The sequence below is a fragment of the Neofelis nebulosa genome, chromosome 4 (assembly GCF_028018385.1).
Source record: "Neofelis nebulosa isolate mNeoNeb1 chromosome 4, mNeoNeb1.pri, whole genome shotgun sequence".
Taxonomy (NCBI): Eukaryota; Metazoa; Chordata; class Mammalia; order Carnivora; family Felidae; genus Neofelis; species Neofelis nebulosa.
Genome location: NC_080785.1, coordinates 48,089,076 through 48,103,869, shown reverse-complemented (window position 1 = coordinate 48,103,869; position 14,794 = coordinate 48,089,076). Strand labels below are relative to the sequence as shown.

The 14,794-nt window shown below is 51.3% G+C and overlaps 1 protein-coding gene across 1 annotated transcript in view; it reads left to right on the top strand.

Moving 5' to 3' along the window:
- The first annotated feature begins 66 nt into the window (after nt 1-66).
- Nucleotides 67-14,794, top strand: part of MTURN (maturin, neural progenitor differentiation regulator homolog) — a 29,624-nt gene continuing 14,896 nt past the window's right edge. Inside the window, exons 1-2 of the mRNA XM_058724712.1 lie at nt 67-488; nt 10,587-10,709. Of these exons, the coding sequence (XP_058580695.1) occupies nt 327-488; nt 10,587-10,709 (285 nt within the window). The 5' untranslated portion in view covers nt 67-326. The remainder of the gene's footprint in view (nt 489-10,586; nt 10,710-14,794) is intronic.

Genomic DNA, 14,794 nt, shown 5'->3' with positions numbered 1-14,794 from the left:
CCCGCCCCGCCCGCCGCAAGCCGCGCCGGCCGAGAGGGGCGGGCGGGAAGGCGGGGCGGGGCGGAGCCGGGCGCGGCGGCGCGCCGTCCAGGCCGCCGCCCACCCCGTACACACAGCATGTAAACAGTCCCCGCCGGGAGGAGCCCCGGGACCGGAGGGAGCCGCGCCGCCCGGCCCCGCCGCCTGCCCGAGAGCCCGCGGAGCCGCGCGCTGCCCGCCCGGGAGGAGGGCGCCCGAGGAGAGAGGAGGGCGGGCGGGCGGCGGAGGGAGCGGGAGGCGGGCGGCGCGCGAGGAGGCTGAGCGAGCGGCGGGCGCGGCGGGCCAGGATGGATTTCCAGCAGCTGGCTGACGTTGCGGAGAAATGGTGCTCCAACACGCCCTTCGAGCTCATCGCCACCGAAGAGACCGAGCGCAGGATGGATTTCTACGCCGACCCCGGCGTCTCCTTCTACGTGCTGTGTCCGGACAACGGCTGCGGGGACAATTTTGTGAGTGCCGGGGGGGAGGGACGGCTGCAGCGCGCGGGAGTGGACGCGCGGCCGCCTCCCTGCGCCCGAGCTCCCGCACGCCCGGGAGGCTGTGGGCGCGGGGTGGGGGCGTAACCCGCCCGGCTCGGCCGTGTCAGCGTTGGTGGGGGCGGGGGGGGGGCGGGGGGGCGGGGAGCGGCGGGCAGGGGCGCCCTTAGGACCGGGAAGCCGGGCTGGGGCGGGCTGTTTCGAGGACGCGACCCTGCGGCCCGCGCGCTGTGCTCGGCTGGGAGCTTCTGGCTAGGGTCCCCGCCGCTCGCCCGCCCGGGCCGGGGAGCGCGGACCGTCCCGCAGGGCCCGGAGTCCCGAGCTTCCTACAGCCGGGCGTCCCGTCGGGGCGAGGAATCCCGTCCCCCTCCCGATGCGCAGACGCAACTCCTCCACTCGTCCCCGCCCGGGAGATTCCCCCGCCCCCGTGCTATCCCCTGCGCCGCGGGTTTGGACACAAAGCCTCTGTCCACACTAGCGATGCCCCATCTCCAGGACCTTCTTTGCGGAATTACACCTCGGATCTTAGAAAACGCACACGCGCGTGCGCGCGCGCGGGCACACACACACACACACACACACACACACACGCTCGCGGGCACGCCTATCCCCCTCTCCTCCTGTGCGTCCATTGCTCCTCTATGAGCTTCCAGCGAGGTGTGCGGGGCCCGAGCTGGTTCCGTCCGGCGGAGGCGGCGGCTGCGGCCCCGGCGAAGGCCCCCGGTTTTGCCAGACGGGAGGAATCCCCCCTCCCCCACCCCATCGGGTCCTGTGCTAGCAGGGACCGGGACCTGGAACTGTGATGTCCAGATCTTCGACTTTGTATCCTGCGCCCACTTGGGATCTTGGCGCTGGCAGTTTAGGAAGGGGATGCGGCGGGCAGAGGAGTTGGGGTGGGAGGTGCGGGGAACGGGCGAGGATGGCGCTCCTTTAACGGTTTGTAAGGACGGGGAAAAAAATAATGGTCCCCAAATGTAAGATGGAGGCGGCCGTGGGCTCGGGTTACCGTGTGGTCGCCGGCTGGAGCCTAGAGCTGGCGCTGCTGCCGCCCCTGCGGACCGAGGTGGGGCGGCGCCGAGGCGCGGCCTGGCGCCGGCTCCTCAGGTGGGGTGAGACAAAGCGGGGCCCAGGCCCCGGCGGCCGCGCGCCCCTGCCACCCACGGGAAGTTCGCGAAGGAGTTAGAGAGACAGCGAGACCGCCTTCCTCGGCCCCCAGAGAGGTGAGGGCTTGTGTACGACATGACAGTAAGACACGCCCTTCCCACCACCGGCACCCAACCCCGCGGGACGAGAAGAAGCCACCTGGGCCCCAGAAGTGCGACACTAGAAGAGAGATGGCCTTGGGTGACAGCCAGATTTGAGTTCCCTGCCTGTGTGACCGGTCAGATGCCTTCCCCCCAGCCCAGTGTACACATCAAAACAATGGGCATGATACCAGCACCCGGGTGATGATCCCACAGATGAAACACGTAACCATCTCCTAAGATCTGGGCTTCCCCGGAGTTCAGAGCTTGCCTCTTTTTTTTTTAAAGCCTCGGTTTCCTCTCCTGTAACATGAGGTTCATCGGAACACCTGCATCACCGTTACTTGTGAAGAACAGCTAAGCTATAAATATAGGCAAGAACACGGTTAACTGTAGTTTAAAAAAGTGTTACTTGTTATTGAGAAAAATGGGAGATCATTCGAAAGGGATTTACTCCGTTGTGAACGTGTGAGAAAGCCCCAGGGATACGCTGGAAAGGGCACCAGGGTCCACCTAGCTACCATGTTAGGGTTTGGTTAGGAGTTCCTTCTAAGCCTAGTCTGCCAGTGGTCTAACCCCCCCCCCCCCCCTTACTGTGTGAGACAGAGCAAGAATCACTCAAGGTTCAGGATTTTATAGGGGAGAGTTCCACATGGCCTTCCTGCTGGAACTGCAGTAGACCTACCCAAAGAAATTACTCCAAAGAGAACCATCATCGCAAAACATTATGCATATCACACCTTTCTCAAGGCCACTCATAACATATTTTAAATGTTTCCTCACCTGTATGAGTAAAATGCTTGAACGTCTTCATTTGCTATTTCATAAGTAAATGAAATAGATAAGAAAGAAGATAGGAGGGAAAAGTAATACCTTGGGTAGACTGGAACATTCTTTTTGTTTTCTTTTTTGCGGGGTGGAGGAGACAGAGAATGCGTGGTGTGCAAATGGGGGAGGGGCAGAGGAGGAAGGAGAGAGAGAACCTCAAACCAGCTCCGTGCCCAGCACCGAGCCTGACTCCGGGCTCCATCTCGTGACTGTGAGATCATGACCTGAGCAGGAAAGAATCGGATGCTTAACTGACTGAGCCACCCAGGCACCTCAATACTGGAACATTCTTAAAGTTTCTGGAGGTCATAACAGGGTGCCAACCACCAGATTTTTCTTAGCCCAGATCTCTCCTCACATTTGCCCCAGACCAGGTTGGTCAAGCTGCTGTTTGCCCCTAGTTAAAGGGACTGAGGCATGAAGTAAATGTCCTACCTCTGTCCTTTTCCTTTTCCCAGGAAAATCTGATAAGCATTAGAAGAAATTTGAGATAAATGGAACTCCTCTAATCCAAAAGATTAACATTAAGAATATTTACATAGCATTTCTCAATTTACAAGTGTTTTCACATGATTTATTCATTCATTCATTCATTCATTCATTCATTCATCAAACATTTATTGAGGGCTCACTTTGCTCACCAGGCCAGGGCCTCCTAGAATAGGATGTTTGCCCTCACTTTCCTGGGGCCATTGTACCCATCTGAGAAGCAGTGTAGCATAGTGGTCAGGGGTGCAAAGGTCTCGGGTCAGGCTACTTGGGTTCTCACCCCAGCCCCCCCATGTCTAACCGTATGCATTGCGGAAAGTTATTTAATCCCTCTATGCCATGATTTCCACATCTGGAAATGAGGGATGATAACATTAGTACCTTCCCAGTGCCTAAAATAGGGGTGGTGATATTAATACCTCTCTGGCAGTCTCCACACAGCAGTCACTCTGGATTTCAAATATAATCCAGGTCATGATCTATGACTCCCCACCTCACCTAAACTGACTTCCTATAACTTTCACGGTAAAACTTGAGCTTTGCCCTGGCTTCAAGCGCCTACGTGATGTGTCTCCTGCCACCCCTCTGACCTCATCTTGGACCATTCTTCCTCCTTGATTACTGTGTTCCTGCCACAATGGCTTTTCTGGTCCTCAGACATGCCAAGCTCATTTCTGCCTCAGGGCCTTTGCATTTGCTGTCCCCTCTGCCTAGAACATTCTGCCCCCACCTCTTTACATGGGTAGCTCCTTTATGCTGTTCAGGCCTGAGAGACGACTTCCTGGCCACACGTTCCTTCACCTCACCCTCTTTTATTCAAATCATAGCATTCATTAGTACTTGACATTGTGTATTTTCTGCCCGCCCCCCATGAGGAGGGAGAAAATAAGCTTCAGAAGCGCAGTGGCATTTTCTGTCTTTAGCACTGTATCCCAGAACTTGGAGCAGCGTCGGTTATGTGGTAGGTGCTCCGTCCACGTTTGTAAGAATGAATGAGTGAATGATATTGAAGAAGACAGATGTTAAACTTCAAGAATGACAGCTTCAAAGAACAGTAACTGCCACCTGTGTAATTTACTATATAGCAGACACAGTTCTGTGTACTTTGTGTATATGTACTTAGCTAATCTTGGTAATTTCACAAGGCCCTCTCTGTAATTTTCTCCATCTTGCAGATGGAGAAACTGATACCCAGCAAGGTGTACTAACTTTTCCTCTGAATAATAACTAATAAATGGTAGAGCAACTTGAATCCACGGCCCTGTCCTGAAGACACAGCATCCCAGGGGTGACATTCAGACTGTGGGTTCAAGGGCAGCTTCCTACTGGGCCTCACAAAAAGTCTATGACTTAGGTATTATCCCCATTTTATAGGCTGGGCAACCGAGGCTCCTTTTAAGGAATCTGTCCAGGACTATAGCACTAAGAAGCGACAGGCAGGACGGAAGCTCAAGTCCAGAGGCTTGTCATTTGCACCATGAGGCATGTCCCGCAGGCAGGATCAAGCCAGGATCTCCAGAGGCCTTGGGAACAAGGACTTCCTTTTGTTTTCCCTCCACTTTGGCAGCTCCTGGGTCCCTTGTGCACTGTTCCCTCTTCTCAGCTCACAGGCCATTCTGTTCACACTGTCCCTTTCCAAACTGCTGCCCTGATTCAGGCTTCTCTCTGTGGACAGCACACAAGGTCAGATCCTGGGATAAAATGCAGCTGCCTTTGCCCTCTGTGTTGGGCCTTCAGTGACAGAGCCAACCCTGCCTGGCTCTACGGGTGTGACAGGGAGGGGGCCGAGAGCGTGGTGTGCTACCTTCTGCCAACCCAGAAGGACCTGAGGGCTTCGTCAGGTTCAAGGAGTCGGGTGTTGGCACCCGCTCACATAGCAGCCGGACTGAGGGACGTGTGTGCACCCTCTCCTGGCCCTGGCAGCCCCAGCGGCTCTCCCCCCTTGTCCTAGGCCAGGAGCAAGAACTCTAAACAAAGAGCACAGCCCTGCCCCTCCCGGGTGCCTGGAGAAGGGATGAGCTGCCTTATTGTCCTGTTTTTTTTTTTCTGCCAACCCATCAAAAACATGTTTGGATTTAAAATTTTGTATAGTTTAATCTCTCCTCAGTATAAAAACCAAGACAGCGGTTGTCATTCTATTAAAGAAGAAAAGCTTTATTTATAGAAGGACCATGAGATTTAATTTTATACATATGTCTGTGCTTGTTATTTATATATATTCCTCCCCGATTTTTGTCCTGGGCCTGTCCCTCTTCTTACCTGTGTGACCAAAGAACAACCTTTTCACTTTGGAGCAAAACAATATAACTTTTCTACATGAGATTGCATCATTTCATATGGGGGGGAAAAAAGCACCTTCATGTCTAATTTAGACTCTACCCTCCGTTTCCTCCTGTGTCAAATGGGGATAATCCTATGCGTATGACATTATTGTGAGGAGCCAATGAGGAAGAGTGGTAACCAACTGTAAAGCCTTCCACAGTGGCTGTGCATCATTCACATAGAGGGATTTTTTTTTTTCAGGGAAAAAGTATGCATGTCCTTAGTATATTCACGGAGCGGTAATCCTGAGGAGGGTAAAGTCACGCTCCCATGAGTTTAAACAGTTGGGAATAAGCACTGTGGGCTCCTGCTAAATGAGAGGCAGTCTACGGGTGATCTCCTGTCATCTTTATGACTACCCTGTGAGGAGCGGTATTTTCTGTGACTTACAAAGGAGGGAGCTGAGGCTCAGGTTGAAGGTGTGCACACTGCCGTTGACGTCTTGGCTTTGCCCCTTGCTCCCCATGTGACCACAGACGCGTTGCTTAACCTCTCTGAGCCTCAGTTTCCTCCCCAGCAACACATCTCAGTGCTTGGCACACGGAGCAGGTCGTAGGCCTGGCCACGCACTCTTCTTACCCTGGGCAGAATCCTATCGGGGACATGAGACAGCTTGTACCTCCTCTCTCCCACCATCTCTTCGATGGACAGCGTGGAGTTTTGGGTTAGGACGCCCCAACTCAGAATGGACTCCCTGGTCCTAATGATTGCGGAAAACCCACGCAGCAAGAGTGAGGCCCTTTGGCCCTCAAATGGCCCTTTGACTCAGATAACTGAGTCCAGGGAGGAGAAACAGGTGCATTCTTTGCCCGCCCCCCCCCCCCGGGATCCCCCACTGTGCCGCAGCCCCAGGAAGCCACATGCCATCTCCCCAGGTGTTAGAACAATAGGAGCACAGGCTGTGCCCCAAAAGATACCTGTCGGATTGAATTGCCGAAGTGATCGGATACCATTTTTGGATGAGCTGGATATTCTCATCTACACTATAGAACACAGAAGGTGCTCGTTCCCCTTTGTGCAGATGGCCTGGTTGTATTGTCTTACGCTGGACAAGCTTTGATGATAACCTCTGGCCCAACTTAATGACAGAAAGAAGGGCCACGGATGGCTTGTTTTAAAATCAAAGTTCTCACCAGGGATTTCCACCTTTGCCCCTCTTTCCCCAAATGTGATGAGTCAAAGTTCTGGTTCTCAAAGTGTGTTCTCAGAACCAGCAGTATGAGCTTCACCTGGGAACTTGTTGGAACTGCAGGTTCTTGGTGCCACCCCCCCCCCCCGCCCCCACACTTGTGTTTTAATAAGTCGGGGGTTGCGGGCGGGGGGGTGTCGTGATACTTGGCTGAAGCCACAGGACCACCGCTGGCCTCTCTTTTGGAAGCCTTCTCTTGGCATTCCTCCTATTCTAACAGGCACCCTGGCTCTCACTACACAGTTAGAAAGTCAGTACATTCTGTATCCAGATTCATTATCTGCCAGGGAGTTATATTGTTCAAAGCCACAGGTTCTCTGACCCCTGCTATGGTTTTTTTCATGGCCAAAGTGGCCGTTTGGTTCAATATCCAAGTTGAAGTCATTGTTGGTCACGCCCTGGGGTGAGGGATTCCGGGTCTCCAGTCATCCACTTGTCTTTGTTTAAGACTAGACCCCAGAATCTGTTTTCAGGAGCGTCTGCCCAGCCACCAGTCTCTCTGCTGTCTCCTGGTTTTAGAACGGGCCGTTCTCTTCTTCCTCAGAGATTACCATCGTTGCTAGCTCTGAAGAGCACATCTATTTTATCTGGGGACACTGCCGTGGGACACTGATTGCACAGGCCTGTAGTAAGCTACAGCGACAACTGTGTCCCATCCGCAACAGGTGGCCAGGTCCGTTGACCTGGCCCTGTTTGTCCTAATCTCACTTGGTTTTATATACTTTCCTCCCGTCGTTTTCCCAACTACGGACTCATTTTTTAGTTCATCTTACCTTGTTTTTTATGGATCTTTGAGAACTGCCTTAAATGTGGAAGGAAACAGTTACAATAAATACAACAATACTTTTTGTTATGAGATACCATGGGTCTGAACCAATTAGCATTTAATAAACGATGTCCTCTGAGCACCCATGTACACGTGGGTCTATCCGATTTCAAACCCTGTGCAGCCTCACGTTATCGTATGGGCAGAGATTCGGTTAAAACTTGTTTAAGCCCCCAAAACCAACATGACTGAGAATCCAGGGTGAATTAGACAGCCAAATGAAGTAAATTTAGGCCGCCTGGACAGAAGGCTCTTCCGGCAGGTGTTAGGTCTTCCTTCCCCAAAATATACTCATAAGTCAATAGCTCCAAAAGCGGAGTCATGAAAATTGTGGCACGAACACTCTCCTCACGAGGTTAGAAATGCCCTAGAAACACTCAGGGGCGCCTGGGTGGCTCAGTCAGTTAAGTGTCCGACTTCAGCTCAGGTCATGATCTCACAGTTCATGAGTTCGAGCCTCGCATGGGGCTCTGTGCTAGTAGCCCAGACAGCTTCAGATCCTCTGTCCTCATCTCTCCCTGCCCCTCCCCCACTCGTAAGCACATAAGTTCTCTCTCTCAAAAATAAATAAACGTTATATGTTAAAAAATGCCCTAGAAACACTTAAAGAATGTGTCTGATTTCCAAGCAGTAGTGGATACGGTGCAATTCTGTTGCTTGAGTGATCACACTTAGTTTACTTTGTAATTTAAGGTCCAAATGTATTTTAGAAAATAGGTATACAAGGTTTTCATACATACACTATTTCTGAATTAACAATAACCCAGGTTGCTTTGGGGAGTGTTCTCAGTGAGGTCACACTGGGTGTCTCATTTGCTCAGTGGGGGCCCTTAGACTTGTGGCACATGGAAAGCCCAGCCCTACCCCTTCCTCCCCATTCTCCTGCCGACACAGAAGGGGAAAGAGGACACTCCCAGCCACCATTTATTGCACGCCCACTGCGTGCCAGCCAGGGACTTAAGAAACTTCTTACTTTTTTTTCTCATCTTCACCTAGATGTTAATCCCATCTTTAACTTGGATAAGAATTTTAAATATGCTGGAACTTTTAAAAATTTGAGTATGAAAATGGGTGCTGAGCAGAACTTACATTAAAGTAGGACTTTATTGTTCTTACTGAATCCCTACTGATTAAGAACCAAGTGTGATAATGGCTATAAAAGCACTTTGTACTCGTCCTTTCATACAATGTAAGAAACTACCATTACATAAATGGCATTTCAGCTGCTCAGCAACTCTTAAGGGTCTCTAATTCATAGGGACTCATGTTTGAGCTGTGCTCTAAAGTTAGAGAAGCCAGAAGTTGTCTTCGCTAGGTTGAGCCAGAAGCTCCTCTAGAAGTCTGCTGGAATTCAAGCAGCATGTGTCAGAAATGGACCTTTCCATCTGTGAAACACAGATAATTGGAGTGGAAAGGGCACATTAGCGTCTAGTTAGTCTCTTGGATCTGAGCAGTTAAGTCTATAGGTCCAGTCCTTAGAAATGCTCCAATGAGAAGGAAGGAGGTAAAATGTTTCTTGAGTGATTGACATGGAACTCTCTGGGGTGATGCCCTAATCATTATATTAATGGAAGGGAGCCAGTGTGTGCTAGACGTGGACCATTTCTCCAAATAGATCTTGTCTCCTGCTGCCTCGTTTCTGCTTCTTGCTTTAACTTCCGGGTGTCTTCCTCTCTCCCATGCCTCTGCACTGTCATTGATCGGGCCCCTCTAAACAGTGACTCTTGGTTAGACACCCTGATGTTACCCTAGTGGCCCAGTGCCTCTCCCCAGCTCAGATGTGCAGAGCAGGGGGGGCTTCTGCCCCCAGATCTCTCAGCCTGTTTCTTGGGCTCATTCCAGATCCTTGAACATTTATGGGAGAGACTTATCTCGTCTTAAAGAGTTGCAAAAACAAGTGTCCTCACATGGGAAAACAAACAAACAAACAAAACCAATATACTGTGTCTAGCCTTAAGAAAAAGTAAAACCTAAAACCAGGTCCTTGGTGCATGTTGACATTGTGAAGCAATGCCGCCTTAATGCATCCTAAGAGAAGGTGAGCTTTCCGAAAGCCTTTGCTTCCCAGTGATGGAGTGGTGGCTTTTCTGCGTGTTCTTTTAATTTTTTTTTTTTAATGTTTGTTTGTTTTTGAGAGAGACAGAGACAGAGCGTGAGCAGCGGAGGGGCAGAGAGAGAGGGAGACACAGAATTCGAAGCAGGCTCCAGGCTCCGAGCTGTCAGCACAGAGCCTGATGCGGGGCTCGAACTCACGAACCGAACCGTGAGATCATGCCCTGAGCCAGAGCGGGACGCTCAACTGACTGAGCCACCCAGGCGCCCCTCTGTGTGTTCTTTTAAAGTCATTTTGTTTCATTCTGTTTTGTTGTTGTTGATTTTATTTTTTTTATTTTTATTTTTTTTCAACGTTTTTTATTTATTTTTGGGACAGAGAGAGACAGAGCACGAACGGGGGAGGGGCAGAGAGAGAGGGAGACGCAGAATCGGAAGCAGGCTCCAGGCTCCGAGCCATCAGCCCAGAGCCTGACGCGGGGCTCGAACTCACGGACCGCGAGATCGTGACCTGGCTGAAGTCGGACGCTCAACCGACTGCGCCACCCAGGCACCCCTGTTGTTGTTGATTTTAAATTCATTTCATTTGGAAGTAAATTTACCATCACCCCCACTCTGCAGGCTGCTCTGGGTAAAGAATGTTTCATTGCAAGTCAATGGTTACAGATTATGCTTAATTAATCCTTCAGCCACAGCTGAAGGCAAAGCCAAGGATCATGCAAACCCTTGGTTTCTCCCTCTGCTGCTTTAAAACCCTCCTTCCCCAGCCCGAGAAGGGCTATGGAAATGGATGGATGGGGCAGGGGTGGGGGAGTGGATATGGATCCCACTGCTTTTTTTGCTACGCCCCAGCGGATCTGATGGCGAATTGAGCAGGTGAGACTATGGACGGAAAGCATGGGGGTTTCCCGTAGGGTAGGCATTTTCTTGTCCCCTTCAATGCCAGCAAATCGAGAATGAACGTGGGAATTTTACCCTGGAACAGAGGCCTTCCAATTTATGGAATGCAAAAAAAAAAAAAAAAAAAAAAAAAAATCTTTTTGGCTGTCTGTATTTCACACCGAGTGTAATAATGACTGTGTGTCTTTGTTCTCTCCTCTCCCTCGCCTGTGGGCGCGCAGCACGTGTGGAGTGAGAGCGAGGACTGCCTGCCCTTCTTGCAGCTAGCACAGGACTACATCTCCTCCTGCGGCAAGAAGACGCTCCACGAAGTCTTGGAAAAAGTCTTCAAGTCTTTCAGACCTGTAGGTGCCTGCTTGGCTTCCAGAGCCGGCTTCTTTTCTGCAGTGATTGTGCTGGGAATAACACGGGTGGTGGGGAAAGTGGGCAAGGCCTGGGGGTGACTAATTGTTTTTCTCTTGTCTGCTTTGTGGCTTAAAGATAGCAGCTCGGGGAGGGAGGGTGAGGGCGGAGAGGGAGGGGGGAACGGGATGTGACACAGCTGTTGGTTGCAGGAATGATGGTTATTTCTAGCATCACTTGAGTGAAGAGTCTCTGATAGGGTGGGAAGCAGACAGAGCCTCTATGAGACTTCTGAGTATTCCTGCTCTTGTCCAGTAGACTTAAGGTCACAATTTGTGGAAGCTATGGAGGTTCTCGTCCGTGGTGGAGGGGTCTAGATTTGGGGGGCTGCCAGAAGGCTGTATACAGGATGTGCCTCCATATCTGTAGGGTTGGAGAAGGAGGACATTGGATACTGGCTCTGGTCTTTTCTCTTCTGATAAACTCTCTTGTAGAGAGCTTGCTTCCTCCCCCGAGCTCCAACACAGGATTTAGGAATCTGTCTATTCCTGCTAGCTGACAGTTTGGTTTTGTTCCCGCTGAAAACATGTGAAGTGAATTCTCACCCCTGTTTTGAAGATTACCTATTTCCCTTTATCTTTATTGGAGGATAAAGTCAGATTACTGTTGTGATGACAAGTCCTCTGAGTTCCGCATCTCAGCCCACTGTGAATATGCTACACCTTCCATGGTATTTGCTCTGGATTTTTTTTTTTTTCCAATTCTTTTAAAATAGTGTCTACTCCTCGGCTGCAGTTTTCAAGCTTGCCTTTCAGTTCCCTGAGCATAGCAGGCCCGATCGCATGTCTGCGTCATAGACCACGTCTGACATTCCAGCATCTCAAGGCTTGTGAGTCAGTTTGGCCATCTTTGGTCAACTGGCTGTCACTCTTGGTATCTGGTTTCCTAGTGTGTTGGATTCTCTCTGTGTGCTGGTTATCGTATTTGAAAACTTGTATATAGGAATACATTGAGGCCCGGGGCGCCTGGGTGGCTCAGTCGGTTGAGCGTCCGACTTCGGCTCAGGTTGTGATCTCGCGGTCCGTGGGTTCGAGCCCCGCGTCGGGCTCTGTGCGGACCGCTCGGAGCCTGGAGCCTGCTTCGGATTCTGTGTCTCCCTCTCTCTCTGCCCCTCCCCTGCTCATGCTCTGTCTCTGTCTCTGAACAATAAATAAATGTTAGGGGGAAAAAAAAAAAAGGAATACATTGAGGCCTGAGGTGATGGCACCTTCCCCCAGAGAGGATTTTGATCTGTTTCTGCCAGGGCTTGGGGGTCCTATCACGTGAGACCACCTTCAAGCAATGCGAGATTTGTAGTTCTTGGAACTCTCCAGGTGATGAAAGGCCAGCAACTCTGGTTGTTTCTAGTTCGAGGGCTGTTGTAGTCCATGTAGACCGCAGTAACAAAATACCGGAACCTGGGTGCCTTGTAGACAACAGACATGTATTTCTCACAGGTGTGGAGGCCGGGAAGTCCAAGGTCAAGGTGCCAGCAGACTTGGTGTCTGGTAAGGGCCCACTTCCTAGACAGACAGCTGCTTTTGGCTGTAACCTCACATGGTGGAAGGAGAGGGAGATCTCTCTAGGGCCTATTTATCAGGGCACTGATCCCATTCATGAGGGCTCCGCATTCATGACCTCATCACCTCCCAAAGTCCCCACCTCCTAATCTGTCACCTCAAGGGTTAGGGTTTTAACACCTGACCTTTGCAGGGACACAGGCATTCTGACCATAACAGGTCTTTGAGACCTCAGCTTAAAGTGGGGATGGTTTGTCATAGCCTGCTCCTTTGGAAGACCCAGGGTTTGACTTCGGCCTCCCTAGCTGTTATAGCAGGCCAGGAATGCAGAAAAGTTGCTAGCCATTTCTTACAGGTCCACAGATGCCCTCAGGACAAAAGCAGCTTTTATGTTTATCTCTCTAGGTTCTAATTCTTCCGTGTATTTAAGAAGGCATTTTTCGTCTTTATTCCAGCTTTTTTCTCTGAGGAAGAGTTGGGCCCCAACCACTCATCCACCATTACAAGAACTAGAATTTCAGTGGCTTCGGTCACTGTGTCTGATGTGTACCATTTGCCCAGGCAGTCCATTTTTTGGTTCTTCATTTTCTAAGCCTGTTTGGCTCACTCAGGATAGACGCGTGACTGAAAAGTACTGATGTAGCCCTCAATCGTGCAGTATATATTTACTGAGTACCTGACTGCTCTGGTCCTAACACTCGACTCAAACAGATGAAAATCTTATCCTTATATTCAGCAGCGGTGGGGGGAAAGATAAAGAAGTCCAGCACATAATGTATTAGTGATAAGTGCCAAGGAGAAAAAGTAGGTAAGTCAGGGAAAGGAGGTAAGAAGCGTCAGAGGTACTCGGATTTTTTTTTTTTTTTTTTTTTTTAAATCAGGGGAGCAGGGGAGGCTTTGCAAAGACGTTCACATTTGAGTAAAACTTGAAGTGTGAACAGGAGAAAATCCAGAGGAAAGCTTTCCAGGTAGACAGAACAGCAACCACGAAGGCCGGGAGGCCGTGGTGGATGGGGTGAATATCAGTGTTCGGGGGACAAGAAGAGGGGGAGGTGGTGTGGCCCACCTGGGAAGGGTGGGGAGGAGTCGGAGAGGAGCCTGAGGAATTTCTGGGGTTTGCAGGTCACAGAGGGTTCGGGTTTTACTCCAGTGTCGTGGGGAGCCATTGGAGGAGTTTGAGCGCAAGAGGGACCCGACTTGCATTTTGAAAAGCCCCCTCTGCCCCTCTGACCAGCTGAGAATAGGCTGCAAGGGGCAGGTGGGAACAGGGGGGACGGGCGAGGAGGCCATTGCTGTCATGCGGTGACAGGATAAGGGGTTGGACCGGGGTGATCACGGCAAAGGCGGAATGAAGGGCCCAGACTCTAGAGGTGACCTTGAAAGTAGACCCGATAGGGGCGCCTGGGTGGCGCAGTCGGTTAAGCGTCCGACTTCAGCCAGGTCACGATCTCGCGGTCCGTGAGTTCGAGCCCCGCGTCAGGCTCTGGGCTGATGGCTCGGAGCCTGGAGCCTGTTTCCAATTCTGTGTCTCCCTCTCTCTCTGCCCCTCCCCCGTTCATGCTCTGTCTCTCTCTGTCCCAAAAATAAATAAAAAACGTTGAAAAAAAAAAAAAAAAAAAAAAAAAAAAGTAGACCCGATGGGACTTGCTGGCGGAACAGAAGTGGGTGTGGGAAAAAGAGAGGGCAAGGGTGACCCACAGGTCCTTGCCCGCGCAGGGAAGGGAGTGGTGCTGTCATTTACTGAGATTGGGGAGGATGCAGAAGGGAAGGCTGGGGGGCCATGCGACCAGGAGCTCAATTTGGGGCATAGCAGTATTTGAACATGCCTGTTTGGCATCTAAGCAGAGGTATCAAAGTAGGCAAGATTTTTGTAAAACTTGAACCCCCCCCCCCCCCCCGGCCCCAAGTCTTAACCAGAAAACAACAACAACAGCAACATCTATTAGCAAATGATACTCACTTTGCGGCTAGTTTCCTCCCAGGGGTTCCATTCATTAGCCTTCCACCTGCTTTTCTTTCTGTGCGTGTTCTCTTTGATGGCGAGCACAATACGGGCAGAATTGGCCTAACTGTTCGAGAAGGTGGTCTCTCCCGCCAGGACTTGTTTTGCTGTTTTTCTCTACCAAGAAGCCAGGGCTGGATTTTGGCAACCAGGCAGCCACATGTAAACGGGGGGGGGGGGGGCGGCGGGGGGGATCGCAGTCCAGAAAAATCCAGATGCATAGCTGCAGACAACTGGATTGTTTGAACATTTTCTTTCAGAGTTAGCTGCTGCTTGTCACAGAGACACGCAGACTTGATCAGCCGTTGCCGTTGGATCTGCAGGGTTCCTTTCTAGAGCACAGCCTACATCTCCGGCAGGGATGTGCTCCCAAGGAGAGGAGGCCTGGACTGGTAGGGCGCCGGCTGGTGGCGAGGTTTCTGTGTGGGTCTCTTTGACCCCGGGGAGAGGCGGGTGGGAGGCACCTTGTCAGGGTTAGTGAAGGTGAAGTGCACGCGGTTGCCTTTCCCTCAGCCCCGACGTGCCC